At 39.7% G+C, this 23,374-nt stretch overlaps 2 protein-coding genes across 3 annotated transcripts in view; one reads left to right on the top strand and one right to left on the bottom strand.

Annotated features, from left to right (window-relative positions):
• Positions 1-23,374, top strand: part of pcxb (pyruvate carboxylase b) — an 848,274-nt gene that overhangs the window by 485,569 nt on the left and 339,331 nt on the right. The window lies entirely within an intron of this gene.
• Positions 11,452-23,374, bottom strand: part of LOC115438666 (leucine-rich repeat and fibronectin type-III domain-containing protein 4) — a 61,806-nt gene continuing 49,883 nt past the window's right edge. Inside the window, exon 8 of the mRNA XM_030162431.1 lies at positions 11,452-14,975. Coding sequence (XP_030018291.1) covers positions 13,655-14,975 — 1,321 coding nt within the window. The 3' untranslated portion in view covers positions 11,452-13,654. The remainder of the gene's footprint in view (positions 14,976-23,374) is intronic.

A 23,374-nucleotide genomic window follows, 5' to 3' on the forward strand; every position in this document is an offset into this window, starting at 1 on the left:
AAAACGAAACGCGAGCTCTTCCTTGGTCAAAACCTGCTCGGTAACATCCGACCGATTGCTACTTAGATTCAAAACGCACCGGACGCAGCCGATTCATTATTGATCGTAATTTGCAAGAAGATTTGAAAGAACGTCATCGAAATGTGAGAAAGAAATGGGGATGGATGGTTTGTTTGTACACAAATATGGCGTGTTCTCCAAAGCCGATTTAATCGGCCCATGGCACTGAAAGAGTTAATATTTTAGTGTAATTTTTGCATTTCACAAATTCATCCCAGGGGCCGGACTGGACCTTTTGGCGGGCCAGATTTGGCCCCCGGGCCGCATGTTTGACACCTGTGGTCTAAAGGGTCCGATCCGGCCTGTGGGATGAATTTGTGAAATGCAAAAATTACACTGAAGATATTAATCATTTTAGTTCAGGTTCCACATTCAGCCCAATTAGCCCAGTAAAATACTATCATAACCACAAATATCTGAAATATCTGAAATGTATTAAGACAGCTGTGGGATACTGCCAGCACACACACACACACACACACACACACACACACACAAAGATAATATTTTCATCTTTTTCCCCTCTTTGGCTCATTTTGAGAATTTAGATGAGCTTCTTTGTTCTGTTGTTTGGTAGCTAGATGTCACAGGTTATACGGCCATTTTTAAAAACACATTCAGATCACACTGCAGGCCATGAAACATGAGTTGTTGTAGCTACAAGATTGGGCTGGTTTTTATGAGCCTAAAATGTTACTGATATAAAATTGTAATATCAGGCCACACAGTCATCCCGATAATGCCCGATCATTGTTTCTTCATAATATAAAGCAGATTTTTTGAATTTGGTATGAATTCAACTAATAGTTTTGCTGCTAGAGCAGTGTTTTTCAACCTTGTCAACCTGAAATTTCTAGTAATTGAGAAAATAAAAATAAAAACTTACTAAAAAAAAAAAGATATATGGTGAGTTGAGAGAGACAATCCCATACATAAGACGTGACAAACCCTGAAGCTGAAACTGAAGCACTGTGGTACTGTTTATCTGTCAAATGTTCATTGTGGTCGGTTTCAGATACTGCAGCTCTTTCATAATTCATAGTTTGAGTTCTTGTTTGTTCAGTATTAATTGTCAGCCTTGTAAATTCAAGCTGGACTGACTGTACATATCCTGACCAAGGAAAATAAAAATCTCCCTTTGTGCAGTAATCTACACCTGGCTTTTCTGCCTCCGTCCATAATAATATACATTATACAGACTAAATGTCATCTAAAATTAATGTTTATTTGCAACATAGTATAGCAAACTATTACATGATCAAAAACAAATTAATTTTATAAAAAAAAAAAAAAAAGTCTCTGTTTTGAATGTCTGGGGTTGCCAGAAATTTGTGATGTTAAAATGGGGTTCACGAGCCAAAAAAGGTTGGGAACAACTGTATTAAGAGGAGTGTAATTTTAATATGTATTTGGGTATGGTCAAAGCAGGTACATAGAATAAAAAAATTGAGTCAGCCTACATTTACCTGGCATATAAGTGTAATACATGGATGGAAAGGGTATTTCTAGTACTTTAAGACCATACAAAGACATTTGTCAATTTCAGCCATTTTTACTGAAATCTTTCTGAAATACTTCTCGGTTACATAGGGTAAAAAAAAGCAGCTGCAGTAGCAAGAAGAAATGAAGCCATTCCCGTGTTTGTTGCCGCTGCGGCCATAATGAGAAGTACCTCACAATGTACATCGTGACAAATTTCCGAAAATGCCCAAGTGACCTACTGGCTCTGTTTGTACACAACTGGATTGTTAATGGTGGAATACACTTTGAAACTGTTCACCGTGAGGGAAGAGATTCAGGTGTGTAATCACGGAAAGGCTTACGGATTCACGATGAGTCAGGTTTTACAGATTTGATGAAAAATCGGTGACGGAAATAATACGCAGCTTTACAAACAGAGAAAACTGAAGTAAAAAAAATGACTTTTTTCAGCAAAGATTTCAATAACTGAACGTAAAAACAACTCCATGGGTTTTACTGGTGAATCAATGTTGTAGAAGTTCACTACGGAGTCTCTGAACGTCCAAATGGGTCATATCTGATGACCATGAAAATATGATAAACTGCATTTTACTTCAGTGTATTGATAGGTTTAGTGGATCAAAAGTTATTCCACATTTCAGATCACTAAATAATTTCGGTAGCAGTGGCTGTTTGGCTTTTTAAGGGTTAAAGCTTCACGAAGGGTAGTAGTTAAGTGGCAGAAACGCATGAAGAAGTCGGTTATTGCAGTAAAACGGTCTTTTACTCAACAGCCGGATGGAGATGGAAAATAGACAGAAACAGAATGACAGAGGATAAAGGTGAAGGAGAGACAGACTCAATAGAAGAGATGTTATGAGGTTTTCAGCATGTGTTAAACAAGATACGTAAATGGTTTGTGGATTAGCACCTTTTTTTTCTCCCTGTTAAAGCTGATTTCTGGACTTAAAGTGCTGCTAATATTATAAAAAAAAAAAATCATTTACGACTCACAGTCCTGTTTAATACTTGTAAGCTTCACCTCTCGTGGTGCTAGTGATTTTGTATGCAGTTAAAGCAAATAAAGGTCAGACACTTAGATGAGGAAAGAAAGCAACATAATCACATATGCAAGGGCAAAGATGAGATGCCAGAGTGTATTTGGGCGAAAATAATAAAAGTAGAGGGAGGAGGCTTAAAATTGAAGCGTACAAGCAAGTAGGTGGCGTGATAACGGAAAGTAAGAAGCACTTTAAAATTATAGAGACAAGGGGCTGAAAGGACACGAGGAGGAAGAAAAGAAGGTTAATATTCTTTAAGGAGGCGTGACACGGAGAGTTGGGAGCCAAATAAAATTAGAGGAAGCCGGTTAGAGCGAAGTGGCAAAACGGTAAGAGATACAAACGGGTAGAGCGGCGAGGTCAGAGAGAAGTGGGGATTAGGAGTGAACGCGTTGAACAAAGGATTGAATGAGGAGGCAGCGGAGGTGAAGGAGAGAGCAAATTAGATAGAAAGGCTAAATTAAAGATTGTACAGACAGAGAGAGAGAAGGGAAACGATGCATGAAGGTAAAGCCCCGCAAGTCTTCTATCATTTTAACACGGGCATTGTTTCTCTTCCGTCATCTTCCTTTCTCCTCCATCTGCTCCTCTCCGGTCCTCAAATTAACTCTGCTACCTTAGCGTAATTAAACACATCGCGCCGTGGGGCCCGAGACTCCGGGTGCCACCGACTTCAAGCCTGCGACGACAGGAATCGATCATTCCCAAAGTTATTTCCTGTCACCGAGGCTTCTTTTTTTTTTTTTTTTTTTTTACACCGATCCGATACCTTCTTCCTGGTATCTGTCAGTATTTTTTGGTAATCCGAATAAAGAAAACGAAGATTCTGTTTCATTTCATTTTCCCCTCTTTATTTATTTATTTTTTTTCTTTTTTCGCTGCAGTACTCTTCCTCACTTTGCATCGATCCTACCCCCACTTGCTGCTACTCCCTTCTCTTTGCTGTCTTCTATCTCCAATCAATCTCTTATCCACCTTCCCTCTGCTATCACCCTACTTCTATCTCCACATCTCTCAATCCTCTTTCTCCATGCTACGCTTAAGTTACGTAAGCCCCTCGGTTTAACGCTGACACATTCAGTGCAGGACTTAGTGACGGCGTTTGATCATGGGGAAGCACAGTTGTTATCGTGACTGAATTTGGACACATGCAAAAGTTACGGGCGATTTACGCATATGACAATAGCGGCTATTTTTGTCGTCATTAGCTCTTCTGACAAACCATAGTCTCCAAACAAGCATCCGTTCCCCTGAGTCTTGTTAATCACGATCCTCTACAGAACAGTTTATACGGATTCTATATGTTGAATATTTAAATTGTATTACTGCGTAGTGTCCCGTGAACCTGGCAACCAGCACAAACAAACACAAACATACGGAGAGACATTTGTTTCTTTATTCGTCAATCAAAAAGAATGGATTTGCAACCAAAAGAAAGAGATCTGAGCGTAAAAGACAGTAGGTGGCAATAAAAAAAAAGATCATTTTGCTTATAAACTTCAACTTCAAAAGTTTTGCTCGCAAATTTAACCAGCGCTGGAGCCAGATCAAACCCACCGATAGAAACTCTTCCCTCAAACTCATCCCTCAGCGTAGGCCCCGCCCATTAAGTGCGGTTAAATTCGCAAGCAAAGAGGTCTGATTTATAAGCAAAATGATCTTTTTTTTTTCGATTGCCACTTACTGTCTTGCTCTCAAATCTCTTTTTCGGTTGCTAATCTATTCTTTTTATTTGCAAATCCACTCTTTTTGATTGACGAATAAAGAAACAAATTTCTCTCCATACAAATATCTTTACCGCTGTCGGCTACAAAGAACAATGCAGTTCAAAATTTATAAATGATTCATCGTACATTCCAGTTTCACAAAGATTAAATCTCGGACTTTAACTGTAGCCTAAAGGTTTTCTGCCCTTCTCCGATATGTCAGAGTGAGGGAATACAACGGCACAGCTGTAGCGTACGATAAACAGATGCACACGCACATATGGGAAAAGGGCTATGGTGTATTATCAGGGTCGTTATAGAACAGAAGGTTAGATGTGAAACTGCGTCACACTCATAAGTGACTGTTTGCCTTACATTCATTGACGTTATAAGTGTTAGTGGCGAAGAAAATGGCAATCGAGAAAACTTTAAGACTGGATGAAACTTTCCTCACATACTTTTGCGACTTCATATTATGCTAGGGATGTAAATCCACACCGAGACCGATTCGATACACCGCCAGCGATATGATACAATAACAATACAGTGAAACCTCATGCGATACATTAATGATTTGACTTTATACAATGCGATTCAGTTCAATACGATTCAACACAATACAAAGAATTTCCAAGCCCACCTCTGATATATTGTGAAGGATGTATTTGATACTAGACTGTTTTCTATAAAGCAAACCAATGAAACTAGGGATGCACCGATACTAATATTGGGTATGGGGTCCAGTACTCAGTTTGTGTACCTGTACTCGTAAAAGTACTCTGATACAACCACATCGATACCTCTTATGGCAGCGTGACATTCGCAGTTAAGTGCAGCAGGTACGCGGCGAAGGAGTAATGTCAGCAGTGTGGAGATTTTTCAAAATAAATGACGACGACAAAAGTAACGTTGACCGCAAGTAACGTTAAAGACACAGACAGATACGGACGCAGCGTTCTGTCCGTCCTCTGCGTCCATTCCATCCATTTTCCGTACCTAGACGAAGAATACCACCGGTAACTGTGGAGGTAACAGATCTGTTCAAAGAGCGACTGTGTGAGTTAGAGAAAAACTACTGACACATTTATGATAACTGTAGAGGGAAAATGATTTAGTGCTGATTCATTCTGTCTAAACTTTGTACTTGTCATTCTGATGATTTTAGACTCTGTCCTTGTTATTCAGAATACAGGAGATCCTCGGGTTACGCGGTACTCGACCTACGCTGTTTCGACTTTACGACGCCTGAGTCTAGAGTGTCTGTGTTTGTGCTCCGTAATTTTCTCAGTATCCTCGCCTTTTTCACCCTCCGTTTTCACATCATGGCCTCAAAAAAGAAAGCGGGATCTTCTAGCAATGCTGGTCCAGCCAAGAGGAAAGCCATTATGATGGAAATGAAGCTGGATATCATTAAAAGGTCGGAGAAAGGCGAGACGCCGACGAACATCGGTAAAGCCTTAGGCTTCAGTCAGTCAACTGTGGTGACCATTATTAAGGACAAAGCCCGTAATACGTGTATTTGGATATTTATTTAGAGATTTAGGGGGTATTAAAGGGTTAATTCCGACTTACGCGGAAATTCGGAACGCGGAACTTGTTCGTAACCTGAGGACCTCCTGTATACTGAGCAGATCTAGTTAAGACCAGTTTCTGTAGGACATGTTATGGAACTTAGGTAAACATACCTTTGAGGTTTACACTGTATAAAGGATCTTTGCGTTTAGTTGACTGTGTCCAGTCTCTAGCACAACCACGACCACGATCACGACCTGTTTGGCCAAATAGCGGGACTTTTTCTCTGAATCTTTTGCTGATCATTGTGCTTATTGCTGGTTGTTCATTTTAATTTGAAACAGTATTCTATTATAAATTCATGTAAATCTACAGGTCTATTGTGCTTCTTTCTCACCCTGACAACAACTACCCTCATCAATATCAACATTAGTATCACATTAGTGTTACCTCTGTCGTCTCCATGTTTATTATTGCTGACTTTCTTCTCAAAAAACTTTATTTTTCTTCGTTGTATTTTCTTCCAGTATGGTTAATTCAAAGCAGCGCCCTCTGGTGGATTGATTCAGAAACGCTCATTCCAACGCATTAAATGTCAGTAGCAGCACTTTGTTCCAGTCAGGCTAATGACAACAACAATAAAGCAGATTTTCAAAAGTAACTAAGAACTGGAATGGTATAATTAAGTACTCCTATCGGTACTCGGTATCGGCAAGTACTCAAATGTAAGTACTCGGTCTGGAAAAAAAGTGGTATCGGTGCATCCCTAAATGAAACTAACTTAAAAAGAAGATGCAATTCAACCTGGTACAGACAGAGGATTGTTGTATTCCTAATAAACACTAAATCATAATCCAAAAAAATGTTGTTTTTATCGTTGTATTTGTTTTTAATCTCATTCTCTACTTATACAATACATTTATTTAGGCAATTTCTTTTTGACCTCTTAATAAAAAACACATGGGCCATTCACAGTCCTTTTCTCAGGTCCTTTTACTAATAATGTTTTCCGTCTGTTACTGGTGGATCAGTGTGGACGGAGCCTCTGAACGTCCAAACGGGTCATATCTGATGACTACGAAAAGCTGCGAATCTGCATTTTACCTGAATTATTTATGTTTTGATCGAATTAGCGGTTCAGAAGTTATTAAATATTTTAGATCACTAGATAGTTTTGGTCGACTGGTTGAATTAGGTTTAGTTTTTTTTTTTTTTTTGCATTTCTTTGACGAAGGATCTAAAAGAATTGTCTCTCTGGCGCAAAACGGAATAAAAAACAAAAGAAAAGAAAAATCAGTGTGCCGTCGGCTGATGCTACAGATGCATATTATTATTTTAAACACCAGTCGGCCCAGAGTTTCCCGACCGGCTCGTCTCTGCTTACAGTGCAACCACAGTCTGTAATCTCAGAAGAGTGGAGATTCGGTGTCTGCACTTATTAAATTTGTTTGATCCTCAGCCAAGTTTATTGAAGGTTGAGTCATGTTTTAAAACAACCTTGGGATTATCTCTCAGGGTTTTAATCTGTGCAGCTGCGTTGTACTTTTGATTCTTCAGCTTTAAGGTCTGAATCAGAGGAGTTTGGCCAATACCGTTAGAAGCAACGCCAGCAACGGAGACGTCGTCATTTTATCATGCGAAGACGAGACTATTCTCTTCGACGTCCTGTGTTTTGCTGACCGATTTCTGGTACGTTTGGGGTCGGGGCACAGTTCAGAACTGGTCCGACTGGTCTATAGGGCAAGAGCTGCAGAGTCCTGATGCGTTCTGACTCAGCAGTTAGTCAACGGACCGCAGGGAAATGCATCATACCTTGATCATAACTGCAAATGTCAGGATGTTTTGGCCACAGGCGCATGCATGGATGATGCTCTGGTGGATGTAAATGCGCTATAGTGTGCGCGTGTGTGTGTGTGTGTGTGTGTGTCGGCTTTAAATGTGGAAAAAAGTGAGTTTTTGTGTGTATGCGAGAGGATGCATTTGTTTGCATGTTACTCAGCATTTTTTTAATTAGTAGAATTGGGCCAGGGTTTCGCCTTCGGCAGCGGCAGCAGAGGGAGGGGTGGTGTTGCACGCTACGTGTTTCTTGCCCGTCACACATTAACACACACACACGGACTCCCTGTTTCTCAGAGGTGACTATAGCACTGACTGGAGCCTTCTTTTAATGTCACCACTTACGGATTAAACGAAATCGCCTCCAAACCTACAGAGAAAGAAGAAAACAAATGCAGATGGAGGGAATTAAAAGCGCTCCTACCTGATTGCCTTATTCTAACGCTCCACTCACTCCCTTTCTGGAGCTCTACCGCAGTAGGTTTGATGCACAGTGTAGTTATACTTTAACCTTCCTCTTGTGTTAGGGTCAGCACTGACCGTTTTTAGGTTTTAAATGCATAAATGAAACACATAAAATGTATTTATTGCATCAAGGCTTTTTGACTTTGTCAGGAACCTCTATTTCAACAAAAATAATACAAAACATTTTTTTCCACTAAATTATGAAATGTTCTGGTTAAAATTATGACCTTTGTGTTGTTAGGGTCACTTTCGACCCAGTTATTAAAACAAGATTTTAAAGCAATAATTAGAGCCAAAACTGAAATCATAGGTCAGCTGTCAGCCAACACACTGACAGCTAGCTCCTCTCCCAATCATGTGAGGTTTTGGGATATCTCATTTTGCCTTGTTATCCAGTATACCTGCACAAAAACAAAACAAGCAAAGAAGATGTCCAGTATAGAGTTGGTGACTTGCAGAGTGCACATGGAGGGGTATACTGACAAAAAAAAGGTCCAGAGGCTCCCACCAAAAATATTAAAACCAATATTTTCATGAATAAGGAAGCCTAACGAAGTAACCAAGAGATGGGAAACAAATTGGATGATAGATAATTGTTTTTAGTGTATTTTACAGCTGATTTAAGACATGGGTCAAAACTGACCCGTTAACATAAGAGATGGTAACAATAAGCTAGCACAAGAGGAAGGTTAAAGGAGTGATATTTTGCTTTTTTTTTTTTTTAATGGAGTTGTGCATTTTAAAACATTACATAAACTGTAAATGCTATACTCGGGTCTGAATTCTTTATTAATTCAACTCCACAGGTCCATCTTCAACCCTATTTCTCAGTAATGACACCAGAAAGGTCGTTTTGAACCAAGGTTATTATCGTTAACGAAAACGAACGGAATGATGAAAACTAAAATTGAAAAAAACATTTTCGTTAACTGAAATAAATAAAAACTCAAATTAAAAGAAAAAAAAAAAAAAAACGCTAAAAAGCTAACTGAAACTGTATCGTGTAAAAATTATGGATAAAATTCCCTTAGTTTTCGTCTTTGTCAATGTTGATATAGGATCGAACACGTGAAAATTTTATCTAAGATCAGCTGTATAAAAGAGGTATAGAAGTCAGGAGGCCAACGGTGAAAGTATGGAAAGTTCCAGTTTCGTTTTCATGTAAGTGACGTTGTGTATGGATCGCACCCCCACCTACATTACCCCCTCCAACCTGCTATAGGGAATTTATACATGGTACTTTACATGTGTTTGTGTCTGTGCTCAGAGGCGCCCTAACCTGACCTCCAAATAAAGTGTCCAGGGTAACCTCACTTATTTCTTTGAATAGGATGGTGAGGAAGATAAAATATACAAAAAAAACTGAAACTAAACTAAAACTAAGCATTCAGAAAAAAACGACAACTAATAAAAGCTAGCAAATCTGCTCTAAAAACTAATTAAAACTAACTAAATTAGAGAAAAAAAACTCAAAACTAAATAAAACTAAACTAGAATTAAAAATCCAAAACTATTCTAACCTTGTTTTGAGCGCTGACCCTTTAAATGCAAATTAGTCACTTCACGCCCCACCCCCTCCAGGTGGTTGACCGTGCTTTCTGTTCCGTTCAACCAACAACTGAACATTTTAGGTCATCGGCTCAAAGTTTGGACGTATTTTCAGTATGGACTACAAACAATTATAACGTACTCTAAGAAATGTTCGTCGGAAGTCTTGACCTTATATCGATACAAAACCTCGTATCTGAAAAAAATAAATTTTTTCAGGAAACAAAAAAAACGTAGATCCTGGAGGATTCTGTTGGGTTTCTGTAAATTGGCTTAGAGTTTGGTTTTGACCAACTCTATATGTAAAGTGTCATGAGATAACTTTTGTTATGATTTGACGCTATATAAATAAAATTTGATTGATTGATTGATGGTGTAGTTTTATTATAGTATGTTTTTTTTTGTTGTTGTTGTCGGGTGACCATGTCATAAGAAAAGGCGGGATTATCTTGCAGATAGACTGAAAATGTGGAGTCATCCTTGTTCTCACCATTTAATGTGAAAACTCAAAATCTAAAAATTTGAAGATAGGAGGTTTTGTTTTTTGGCCATCGATATGTGCAAATGTCATGACCTAACTAGTTATAGATGCAACAAATTAAGCAGGAATTAAAACAGGTTGTAGAAATCCACTCGATTTTTGCCAAAATGAATATAAAGATAGCTTAGCAGCACCTGGATGGTTCAAATTCAAACTTTTGGAATTATTAAGGTTCCCGAAATACACAAATAAATGTAACAAAGACTAATAAAAGTGGGTTTAGCAAAATAAGACCCCTTTAAAGTGAACTGATGCACTTGAACCCTGAACCCTCATGTCTGCAAATCTGTGCATCAGCCACTTTTTTTTTTTTTTTTTGCATTTTCAACATGTAAGGAGAACTCGAGGTAAACTCCAACCACACCGCTGAGATTACACATCCTGTTTATTGTGGAAATGTTAAGGGGTCAGCATGAAGGAGCTAGACAACATCTGCTACTGAAAAAGTGCTCTGACGTACTTTATTTGTTGCCAGGACAACCTGAATTAGACAGTCATATAATTAGAGGGTTTTTTTTTTTTTTTCTTCCCCTAGTTCCTGTTTTATACTCCTGTGACCTCTTGACCATTTGTTCTGCTCATTTACACTTTAATTAACTTTACTAGTGGAAGCATTTCTTTCTCGCTGCCTAAGTGGCATCAACGTCAGCCAGCATCAGTATCATAGCGAAACCTTCTGACATATTTTTCTTGTTTCCTGTCTCATTTTGCTTTTGTCATCACTTTCATCTCTTTTCCTCTCGTGGATCAATTTCTAATTCGAATGATTTGGTTTTTCCTTTCCCCAGACCTATCGATCTATATTTTTCCCCTCTCATCTCATTTTTTTCTTTTCCTTTTGTGTTTCCAGAAGAATAACCCCACTTTTACTTTTTTTTTTTTTTTTTTTTATCACCTCCGCTGACTGACAAGTAAACAACTTCATTTTTGGCACATACAAATGCAAACGCTTAAACCACTTTGCCTCAGCCTCAAGTTTGCCCTGGGCTCTGAATATTTTTATCAGGTCTGAATCATAGCCTCATCCTGTCTCATTTCCTCCGATTTCTGACCTAAATTAAAAAAGCTGGCAATTTTCTGCTTCTATATCCAGCTCCGTATTTCACAGATATTTTTGTAACCTGGTGTGAGGTATCATATCATAAATAACCTGCAATGACGCAGACTAATAGACATTTGGCACAAAAAAAACATCTGTATCAACACATTTGCACACAAATATGACACAACTCACTCTGATGTGTTAATGAGTCTGTCTCTGTTCCATACATGTAATTTTTATTATTTATATCAAGTCCAGAGAACAATATTGACTTTGGCAAAACCAAATGAAAACAGAAAGCAACAACAGTAATAGTTAAAAGTCATTATTATTATCAATCTAATTGGCTCTGTTTTATAGGCATCTGTTTGTTTGTTTGTGTGTCTGTCTGCGTTTCGGTGTGTATTGTGTGCGCTTGTGTCTTTTGTGCAGTGTGTGCTTTTCAGTATCTGTTATGACCTTTATTTTTCAGCTCCGATATAATCAACATTTTCTGTTCTAATGAGATATTTTTTTTTTGTCCAAAGCAAAAAAAAAAATCACATATTTCATGTTTTGTATTTGATCCTAACATCATTCCCCAGAAAACTTTGAAAAACAGAAACACATGGTGCGACAAGTAACATCATTTTATATATATACTATATATATGTACTTTCAAGTTTTCTCTTTTTCGTTTTTTTTTTTTTTTTTCTCTCTCTTGGATAGAAGAAGTAAGAGTCTGCAGTTTGTGCCAGTGGATCAATCATCGTATTCTAAGTCGGACAAAGTCTTCCATTGCACAGTTCACGAAAGTCATCGACCTCCATAGTGGCTCTGGTTTTTTTTTTAACTGCTTCCTTTCTTTAAACATTCACTGTGTTGATTAAAAGTGAATCCATGTGGCACAAAGGAGTCTGAAGTCACAATAAATGAGTCTGAAATCCCGATTCCTACCCAAAGACCGCTGCTTTCTAAGCATGCTGCACAACCAGAGAAATGACTGAATTAAGGTATTGGTGAAAATATTTGAAGCTTTTGACTCCTGCTGTACTTTTAGTGGACCTTTTAGACAAACCCTATCGTCATTTTTATTACAATTATCTGTTTTTGCAGCATGTCCAGAAAGCAATACACCGTTTTGGACACAAATGGAACCTGGTATCGCCTCTCACAAACATTCATATACATGTGTGCACAAACACATACGCACATCACGCTTTCTGTCCTGGAAAATCCGTCAGTGCATGCACACTTTTGCATCCATTAGCGTTCTTTGTTAGTTTGGTTCTTTTTACGATCTTGTCTTTTGAGAAATGAACTCCTGTATTCCATCGTACACCGCCGTCTCCTGGTTTTGTAATCCATATCGACTCTATATTGTAATCCCAATGTCTTTCTTTTTAATAACGTCTGCGCCCCGCATGCTCTTTCCAGCCCGTATCGATTGATCATGTCCAGCGCTCCCGACTCTGTATTTATGCCCCCATAATCCGCAGGCATGGCGAGCCGAAATCATTGTCCGACCACAGAGGACACATAAAAGTCACATTCACTGTTTTGAAAAAAGAGTTTGTAAAATGGCCATCAGTGCTGAAGTCAAAATAACAAGGTAACAATGAAGAGCAGTGCCATCCAGATCTTCTGTTTTTTTTACCGCTGTGAATTTTGCGGCAAAGATTTTTTTTTTTTTTTCTTTCTCCCCACTATTGTTTGTGGTGGTGTTCGTTTGATCCGGTGTAAAACCTTGTGGTGCTGTGTGGGCTGGGCCTCTAGAGAGTGTTACCAAGTCTGGTTCTATTAGTGTATGAGCTTTACTGAGATCCACGCTGAGCTCCCACACTCTCCGTCTCGGCTATATAACCTCTGTTCTCTTGCTCAGTTGATGTTATTTCCCCTCTTTGATTTTGTCCCTTCCTGTCTTTGTATGTCACTCATATCATCTGTCCTCACATGTCACTCCAAATCTATTAGATCGAGTTTTGTTTTTCGCGACTCTTTTCTCTTCCGTCCATAAAGCTCATGCTTTGAGAATTTAAAGACCACCTCCAAACTGTCCCTTGATATATTCCTCTCTCTCTCTCTCTTCACACTAATTTTTTCTGCCCATCACTCTTCAAGTTAGCAAAAAAAAGAGCCTCTTAAAAAGCTTCAGGTCGCTTTCAGATACACTTTTTCATCTCCCCTTCCATTTTTCTTGACTTCTCCCAGGGTAAATCAAGGAGCTATACAACTGAGGCTCCAGTCAATTTTACTCTTCCCCCTCTCTCTGAACTCACAACCTTCTTTCCCTCATCTGCAATCACTTTATCTTCCCTTTCCACCTCCCTCAATTTTTCCCCTGACTCAAACTCTTTGCCCTCCTCAAATCAAGATCCTATTCATGCTATCCTCTTTCAAAACCCTTTTATACCTCTTAACTTTTCTTTTATTTCTATACCCTCTAGACAACACTCTCCTCCAGCTCTTCAGCACTCTTTCCATCCTTCCCTTTCTCATGGCCTTTCTCTTTTACATTCCCACTTGTAATCCCAGTGTTGGAGTTGGAGTTAGTTGTGTTATAAGCATGAATATATCCCCGCTGGAACTGACAGCGAGCGCCAAAACCCCCGCCGTTTTCGCCCTCGTCGCTGGTAGTCGAAGATGTTGTGCTTGTCGTTGAAGCGCATTGCACGAGCATCCCATGAAGCGACTGGCTCCGTCTCGTCCAGATCACACTCAGTCGCTTGGCGTAACTGACAGCACCGTAGCGCTTGGCAACAGTCGCCGCAGCATCAGTAGCTAAGGCGACGGATGAACCCATATCCAGCGAATGCCGCCGTTTGCTAACCGTCCCACAGGCAGAACTTAGGGGGGATACGGGGCTTTGATAAGCCTGAGAGGAGTTCCATTTGTCCCTCCCTTTGGGACTGATTCTCCAGTCCAACAACTCAGAGTCTCTCAGGGGCGCAGCTAGGGAAAAGCTGGCACGATTGGTCAGTTCTCGTTCCAGACGGGGTTTAGGACGGTCCCTAGAGCGTGACCGACGGGGCAAGGTGGACGGAGGTGAAGGGGAGTAGTAGAGGAGAGTTCTGTCACTTTCAGAGGTGTATGGAGGCATCTTTTCCAGCTTCCTCTGCCTCACCACCAGTGCCATTTCCCCCCCTGCCCCTGTTGTCGTGGAAACTACTCCACCAGCTGAAAGGAACTGCTCCAGGTTGACTCTAGGTTTGGGCCTGGGCTTTGGAGGGAGCTTAGGAGGCAAAGGAGAAGCAGAATCGGCTGCTTCCTTCTCCTTCTCCTTGTCCTTATCTTTGTCCCCTCCTCTCTTTGATGGCAGACCATTAGGCAGGACCACCATCATCATGTCCCCAGAGCCATTTGACTGGTAGCACCCACTACTGTTCCCCCCTTTGTCTCCACCTCCCATACCTCCTCCCTGGCAGCACGCACCACCTCCCGCCTCACTGTTGCTGTTGTGACATATAATATGGTCGCCATGGTTGCACACACGGTGGCGAACCATAAGCGCTACGGTGAACACCAGTAGGGTGACCACGACGACTCCACCGACTAAAATAGTGAGCGTCCCGCCCAGGAAGTGCGCTTGGAGAGAACGGCATGCTGGGTAAACATCCTTTGTGGAAAACGTGGTGCAGCCGAGGACCTTGGTGGCTGCTAATGATGTGATCGTGTCATCGAAAATGGCGAGCACACACAAGTAATAATCCACCCCAGAAACCAAGTTCTTTAGCAGGAAACGGTCACTGGTGGATGGTAGTATTCTAAAGAGGGAGAGAAGAAGAGAAAAAAAAGAGAGGTTAGTGGAATTAAAATGCCTGCAAGTGCCCAGGATTTATAGAAACTTCAAGAAAAGTAATATACCTGCACTAATATGAAGTCTACTGTGGATATTTTTGACTATTGTGGAAGTAAGGAGAAAGGCTGAATATTGGGAGAGGAAGGTGAAAGGATGGTATGAAACAGTGCAGGAGTGGATACTGCAGTAGGGAAAGGGAGGGAAAATGAGGCTATTGATGGAGAGTGCGCCAAGGGAACATGAAAAGAGAACTCTGTCTGCTCATTTGGAGTGCAGGGCTGTGTGTATCTGTGCGTGCTCGGACTTGAATTCCGGCGAGAAGCGAACGTCAAGCCATTTTGTGCAACCTCACATTTTAAAACGAGGCCATTTTAGGTTTAATGGTCAAGGCTAGAATTACTGTAAAGGGCGACTGACATATTTTTTTTTTTCTTTTTTCGGTCCGTTGTTAACCGCTTTGCACCCTGAAGCAATCAGGTGATTTGTTGCCTTTCTGTGAACTCTAAATGTGGTGGTATGGGTCTGTAATGAGTGAGTGCTAGTGTTGGGTAATAAAGAGAGAAGTGCTTTGAAAGTTGCTCGTTTTAAGTAGACGGGCTACAGTTGGAATGAACAAATATGAAAGAGTTGAACAATAGATCTAGAGGAACGGAGGGAGGGTGTGGAACAATGAAAACAGGTGGCGATGACAACTAAGAAACAAAGGCTTTACATAAAAGTGTTAGAAATGCGCGTATGCATCCATGGCTGTTCATTATATGTAGTTATTATGACAAACTTGATTAAAAAGACTCTTTGTTTTTCATGTCAGTGGGTTTGTCTGTGTGACATGCCACAGTTAAGTGTGAGTGGGAGAGTATAACAAAGCTCAAGTGTCTGTCACTGATGGTATGACTTTGCCCTGTGCAGTCCAACACTCTTGTGTGGGCACAAGTGGTTTTGTGTATTTTTATGATGCTGCATCAATATTTTCTGCGGGATTTCTTGTTTATACTTTTTTTTTTTTTTTTACATTACACATTTCCATTTTTTCATACTTTATGTATGTTCTCTAAAGAGTGCAGCACTTGGTCTTGAGCTACATCCCACTGATGCCATCTGCTGTGATGTGACTCAGATACTGGAGGAGCCGCTGTAGAAGTCCTCTGACCCCAGCCTCTTTAGAATGTATCCAGGACAGCTGCATTGTAGTCTACTGGCTTTTTTTTTTTTTTGCTGTAATTATGGCAGAGGTTATGTTTTCAACAGGGTTTGTCTGTTTGTTTGCCTGTTAGCAAGATAAATCTAAAAGTTATGGATGGATTTTCATGAAATTTTCACGAAATGTTGACACTGGCACGAGGAACAAATGATTAAAGTTTGGTTGTGATCAGGGGATGGGGGAGGGGGGGTTGGTTTGTTTGTCTGTCTGTTAGCAAGATAACTCAAAAAGTTATGGAGGGATTTGGATGCAATTTTCAGGAAATGTTGATACTGGCACAAGGAATAAATGATAAAATTTTGGTGGTGATGGGGCGGGGACAGATTTTTGGTTTGTTTGCGTTTTTGTTAGCAAGATAACTCAAAAAGTTATGGAAGGATTTTGATGCAACTGTCAGGAAATGTTGATACTAGCACAAGGAACAAATGATTAAATTTTGGTGGTGATCTGGGGGGCGGGGGGGGGGGGTGATCTGCCTCGGCAGAGGTCTGTGCTCTCTGAGTGCTTTTCTAGTTACCGCTACCAAGGACTGGTGGAGGTTATGTTTCTATCAGGGTTTGTCTGTCTGTTTGTCTGTTAGCAAGATAACCCAAAATGTTATGGAGGGATTTGGATGAAATTTTCAGGAAATGTTGATAATGTTGGAATGTTGATAAATTATTAAATTTTGGCGGTGATGGGGCGGGGACAGATTTTTGGTTTGTTTGTGTTTTTGTTAGCAAGATAACTCAAAACGTTATGGAAGGATTTTGATGCAATTTTCAGGAAATGTTGATGCTAGCACAAGGAACAATTGGTTAAATTTTGGTGGTGATCTGGGGGGTCGGGGGGGGAGGTGATCTGTCTTGATGGAGGTCTGCACTCTCTGAGTGCTTTTCTAGTTACCGCTACCAAGGACCGGTGGAGGTTATGTTTCCATCAGGGTTTGTCTGTCTGTTTGTCTGTTAGCAAGATAACTCAAAAAGTTATGGAAGGATTTTGATGCAATTTTCAGGAAATGTTGATACTAGCACAAGGAACAATTGATTAAATTTTGGTGGAGATCTGGGGGGTGGGGTGGGGGGGGTGGGGCTGATCTGCCTTGGCGGAGGTCTGTCCTCTCCGAGTGCTTTTCTAGTTTTGAATGGTATGTAATTAGCTGCTGTTAAATGAGTCAGTTTCCAGATGAAATCACCATAATTGATGGCTCTCACAAACCAAAAGGGGGAGTGTATTAAAAAGTGATGCAGGTTTAATGGAAAGCAGTGGAGTCCATCTAAGCTGCAAAGCATGGATTTAGGGTATGTGGTACTAAGCAGAGATATTGAGCTCTTCTTTGTGAAGTCAACAAAATTTCCAAACTCAATAGTAACCACTGTGTAGGTATGAAGCAGGATTAAAACATGTCTTAGTGGATGATGTTGCAGAATTGGCTATCTGGGATTTAATATATTACACCACGGTACATGATACATGAGTGATGCGAATAGCAATGACGGCACCTAGTTACGCTATCTCTGAACTCCTAATTTTTAACCAAAGCTCATTATGATTTGATAAAGCATTACACTGCACCGTTTGACACTCGGAGCCCTGTTAAAATCTGAAAGACACATGAGGCATTCTCATTAAAAGCAGCCTTATCCTGCAGCAGTCTTTGGGTCGCTATAGATCGCTCTCTAACACTGCCACAAATTCACCAATTAACTCATTCTCTGCTCCGAAGCCACTTGGGGACAGGTGTGCGTTACTATGGAAACATCTCATTACGTGGTTCAACAGTGCGGTATCTCCACTACCATAAAAGCATAATACACACACTGAAAACTCGTACTTTTCATGACCAGTCGGTGTCTATGGCTGCCTTTTGCCTTAACATCGGCAGTGTCTGCTTTTCAGAGCGAACACAGACATGAAACCAAAATGCTTTCAGCAACAAGTAAAGCAGTGCGGGGACTGAAATCAAACAGTCGACGAAAGATAAAGTCAAGGCGTTCTAACTAAATGAAAGTCTGTCTCCATCAGTCGGTCTCGCTCTGAAGATTGTGAATCGCCGATGTGAGGTCCAGTATTAAAGATGATGCATTTCCCACATGAAATATGCAAAAAAACAGCTCTTGGCTACTGTTGTCTCTGTTTTCGAATAAAATCTGCTGGTTATATCGGATCAATACTACGGTATTCATTAACTTGATGTGTCTGACCAATCCGTGCGGTCACGGGGACTTAACCATGCCCACGTATTCTGCTAAGGAGCTGGTTTGGTTTTATTGTGGTTTTATTTTTATTTTCTATTTAACTGCTGGATTAACCCATAAAGACCCAGAGCTACTTCTATGGCAGTTCCCACAAGAAATGTTCTATTTATTTAACCTTTTTTAAGTGATGTATCGCCGTTTATTACCCCACCCCCCGAAGAGGAGGCAAGGGGTATTGATTTAGGTTCTGTTTGCTTGTTTGTATGTTTGTTAGTTAGCATTCTAGCACTAAAACTATTGGTTAAATTCATACCAAATTGGGTTTATAGATTGCCAGTGACCCAGAATAGATCTCATGGCATTTTGGGAACAGTAGGTTAAAGTTTAAATTTTTTACGAATTTTCAAAATCTTTTTTCTCCCCATTTACTATAATGTTTGTAGCAGCAAAACTATTGGTTGAATTCAGACCAAATTGGGTTCTTAGATTGTGACCAGTGACCCATAATAGATGTCATTACATTTTGGGAACAGTAGGTCAAAGTTCGATTTTTTTAAATTAATTTTTAAAATATTTTTTCTTCTCCCATTTACTTATAATAGAGCAAAAGTTCAAAATGTCTATAAAAGCACCAATTTTGTTTCAATTTACGACAAATTTGGCACATATATAGAAGGATCAGCACATGCATATACATGATGACATCAGCTGGATTCGATGCCAAAATAATTAATTGATTGATTGATTGAATTGATTGTCTTTATTATCATTTGACAATACAGAGTATATCAAACGAAATTGTACAGGGTGTCCCATAAGTCTCCATACATAGGAAAAATAAACGTTTCTTGACATAAACCATTTTTATTTATATAATATGCTCTATATGACTGCCATTTTGTCGGGAACACATTTCAATGCGTGTCCTCCACTGCTGAAGAACTATAAAGAAGAAATATAAAGAAATACATGTTAGAACCATATATGTATGGAATGTATTATGTCTCCTATGTATGGAGACTTATGGGACACCCTGCAGTTCAATGATTAGGGACATCAGGACGCTGCTCCTAATTGGAGCGCTGCCATAAACCTCTTTCTTTGAAAATTGCAGTGAGGAACAGAAGATAATGCAATGCACAAATATAAGACATCATCAAATAAACTACAATACGTGCGAGGGGCGGGGTTTGTTGTGCCTGGCACTACTTGTTATAATATTATTCTCCGTATTTCACATTTTTAAGTGAAACTTCAGGTATTTTCCTATATTTAATTTACTGATCACGTATTTGTTCATAAAAACTCAGATTAAAGTTGAGGATTATTATATCAAAAACAGAGAAAACTAAAGAAAAAGTGACTTTATCAGTCAAATATGTCATTAACCGAACGTGTACGTCCAAATCGGTCATATCTGATGACCATGAAAAGACAACAAACTGCATTTTACATCAGTTATTCTCATGTATTGATAGGATTAGTTTATCAACAGGTATCAAACATTTCAGATCAGTACATTGATGTTCAGATCTTTACGGGTTAATGCATCTTGTCCATTTTTTCCACGTCTCTGTCACAATTTGATTAATATCAGTGATTTGAAACTGAAGCATTATTGTCAGACCGGCCTGTTTTTAAACTTATTCATTCACTCTTTAGACCAGGGGTGTCAAACTCATTTTAGTTCAGGGGCCACATTCAGCTAAATTTGATCCATAGTGGGCCGGACCAGTAAAATAATAACATAATAATATATAAATATGTCAACTCCAAACTTTTCTCTGTTTCAGAGGGAAAAAAAAAATACATTTACATTATAAAAAGGTTTACATCTACAAACTATGCTTTCAAAAGATGTGAATAACATGAACAAACTGAAAAAATAAGCGTAATTTTAACAATATTATGCTTCATTTTATCATTTACACATGTACATTATAACTTACAGATCACAGTAGATCAACAAATACACCAAACATTTAATAACAGACAGAATATTGGTAAAGTTGCACTTCAGATGTTTCAGAATGTTCATTTTTGTTCAGGTTATTCACATTTTTTGTGAAATTATACTTTGTTTTAGTGTAAATACATGAAAATATTTACATTTACAAAGAGGAAAAATTTGGATTTGTTGTAATTTATATGTTATTATGATAGTATTTGACTGGTCTGACCCACTTGAGATTGAATTGGTCTGAATGTGGAACCTGAACTAAAAGGATTGTTAATATTTTAGTGTAATTTTTGCATTTCACAAATTCATCCCAGGGGCCGGACCGGACCCTTTGGCAGGCCGGATTTGGCCCCCGGGCCGCATGTTTGACACCTGTGCTTTAGACAATATTTACTGGCATTCTCCTGCACCCATGCATGTGGATTACATAAAAAACAACTATGCACTCAATGGCTTTCATTCATACCCATATATGACAAACTAGGACGCATCATTTAGAAAGCATCAAACTATTGAACAGATCCTATTGTTTGACCGTGAGTCACACACACATCCACAAACACAAGAGCATCCTTGAGTCATTTTTTTTTTTCTAATCCTTCCATTCAATACCTCTCCTCCTTTATTTACTCTATCCTCCATCCTTCCCTCTATCCTTCTTTTCTCCCTTACCTGATTCTATCCTTATTATTCCATCTCCATCCATCTTTTATGCACAGATTTCCTTCTTTAGGCTGATCATTCGCTCGCTCATATCTCTGCACATCCTTTGCCCTTTTCATCGCTTTGTAATCACCCATCTGAGTTTTTTCCCTTCACCTAAATCTGCAGCGGTGCGTTTCTCTCTCCTCCCCCTCCCCCCTTCCCCCTTTCCCCCCTTCTTCATCCTCTCTCTTGGCACCTTTTGACTCACTTTTTTTGTCTTTATTTTTAAGTTATGCTCAATCCTGGAGCATATCTGTGTTCCCTCTTTGTCTCTCTCGCTGCTCTGTATTTCCACAGCCGGTCAGCTCTCGACTCTCACTGCAAATCCTTCGGCGATTCTCACCGCGCTCCACCTGACCTCCCAGCCTTTCTCCTCTCAGCACTCACTGTACTATGTCTCTATTAGCCACAGCTATAACCAAGCGCTATTATTTAGCATCGAAGGTCACTCGTCTTGGCTCGTCTCCTCCTTTCCTGTCTTTTCTCCTTCTCACCTAATAATCATTCGCTCTTCACCTTCCCACCTCTCTATTTGTCCTCATCTTATATTTCTCTCCCCACTTTTTTCCCCCCTGTGAATCTCCTTTCCTGTCTTTTCCGGGCATGCACAGCCAGACAAGGATGAGCAAATTCACTAAAATATACATAGAAGACCAGGACAGATTCACAAACGCATGCATCTTTGATATGCTTATTCGCTGCTACTACTCACTGCATAATGCATTTTTTAACATATTTACATACCCTATTGTCACATGTACATGCAAATGTGCCGGATATGTGTATGTATGTATGTATGTGTGTGTGTGTGCATAATATCCCGGACAAATAATAACATGCTGTCAGCCTAAATCTTCAGTGCTCTTTAGACAATCTGTGTCCATGAATATAAAGTGCTCCTCATAAAACCTTATGGACTAGGGGTGTGAAATAGAATTGACTGACTAAACTCATTGTGTCAAAGTGGCAGGGTTGTTTTTTTTTTTTTTTCCTATTATCATCCCTGTGTTTGCAGTCAGCGGCGTTATGCTCAGTCACAGCACATACCACGTGTACGTGTGCTTCTAATTACGGTTAAACCCTGCAAAGTCGCACACAGATGCAGGAGAAAGTGAAAGAAAAAACAAGGGAGCGCTTTGTTGAAGCTGGTGACACAGAAACGAGTAATTATTAGTACCCGAGGGTGGGGGTGGGGTAGAGGAAAAGAAGTGAGGAGGGAAAGAAAAGAGTGATGGTAGAGGGGATAAAGGAGTAGCAGAACTCTACAACTCTGTCCCCCTTTCCTTCGTCTTTTTCTATTCTTGTCTCTCACTCGTTTCTTCCACTTAAACCGACCCCCCCCACACACACACACACACAATCTACGTTACCAAGTCGGGTGGTCTGACATCAGACACGATCGGGTACCGAGAGGAACAACAAAGCAATTACCTGTTGTAGCTGACATCTATACTGCCCCCGTTTCCTCCCCCCCCCCGTGTCACGCCTCTTGTTCGTTTACCCTTTTCCTCGCCTTTGTGCTCTTGATTCGTCAGACTCCATACCGTCTGCCTCTATTTTATCTGCTCTCATCTTCTGTTTTCCTTGATATGTCTTTCTGTCAATCTTCCCTTTCTTCCCCTCCCCCTTGTGTGGATTTTGTTTCATTCCCCTCCTGGGTTTTTTTTGGGGGGGGGGCTTTTCTTAATCTATCCTTCTCACTCAGCTCTCTCTCTCGCTCTTTCTCATTTGGCCTGATTTTGACCAACGCAGCTTGATTCGGTTGTTTTCTCTCTCACCCCCCCCACCCCCCGCCTTCTCTTTTTTTATAACCTCCTTGTCTGTCATTATTTTCATTCTCCTCTTCATTTTCCTTTAACCCTTTCATTCATGAATTATGAGAACTTTAGTCAATATATATTTTTTTTTTTTTCTTGAGTGATTTTATTCCTCTTTAGGCATGAAAAAAACAATGCAATACATTTTTTTTTTTTTTTAATGAACCTATTTTTCATGGAGTTAAAAAAAAAGTCCACTCAGCTGGAGATTTTTTTAACTCCATGAAAAGTTAAATAATTAGTGTCAAATACAGTTTTTCATTTTTTCATAGTCATCAGATATGACCCATTTGGACGTTCAGAGGCTGCATAGTTACCATGGAAACACCATCATCTTCTACAACATTGATTCACCAGTAAAACCTATGGAGTTGGATCAATGATAGTAGATTGAGACACTTGATTAATGATAAATTTGCTGAAAAAGTCCCTTTTTTTTCCCTGTTTTCACTGTTTCTGATTCAATAACCTTTGAATTTACTCTGAGTTTTAATAAACATCAAC

This window comes from Sphaeramia orbicularis, chromosome 18 (genome assembly GCF_902148855.1).
Source record: "Sphaeramia orbicularis chromosome 18, fSphaOr1.1, whole genome shotgun sequence".
Classification (NCBI taxonomy): domain Eukaryota; kingdom Metazoa; phylum Chordata; class Actinopteri; order Kurtiformes; family Apogonidae; genus Sphaeramia; species Sphaeramia orbicularis.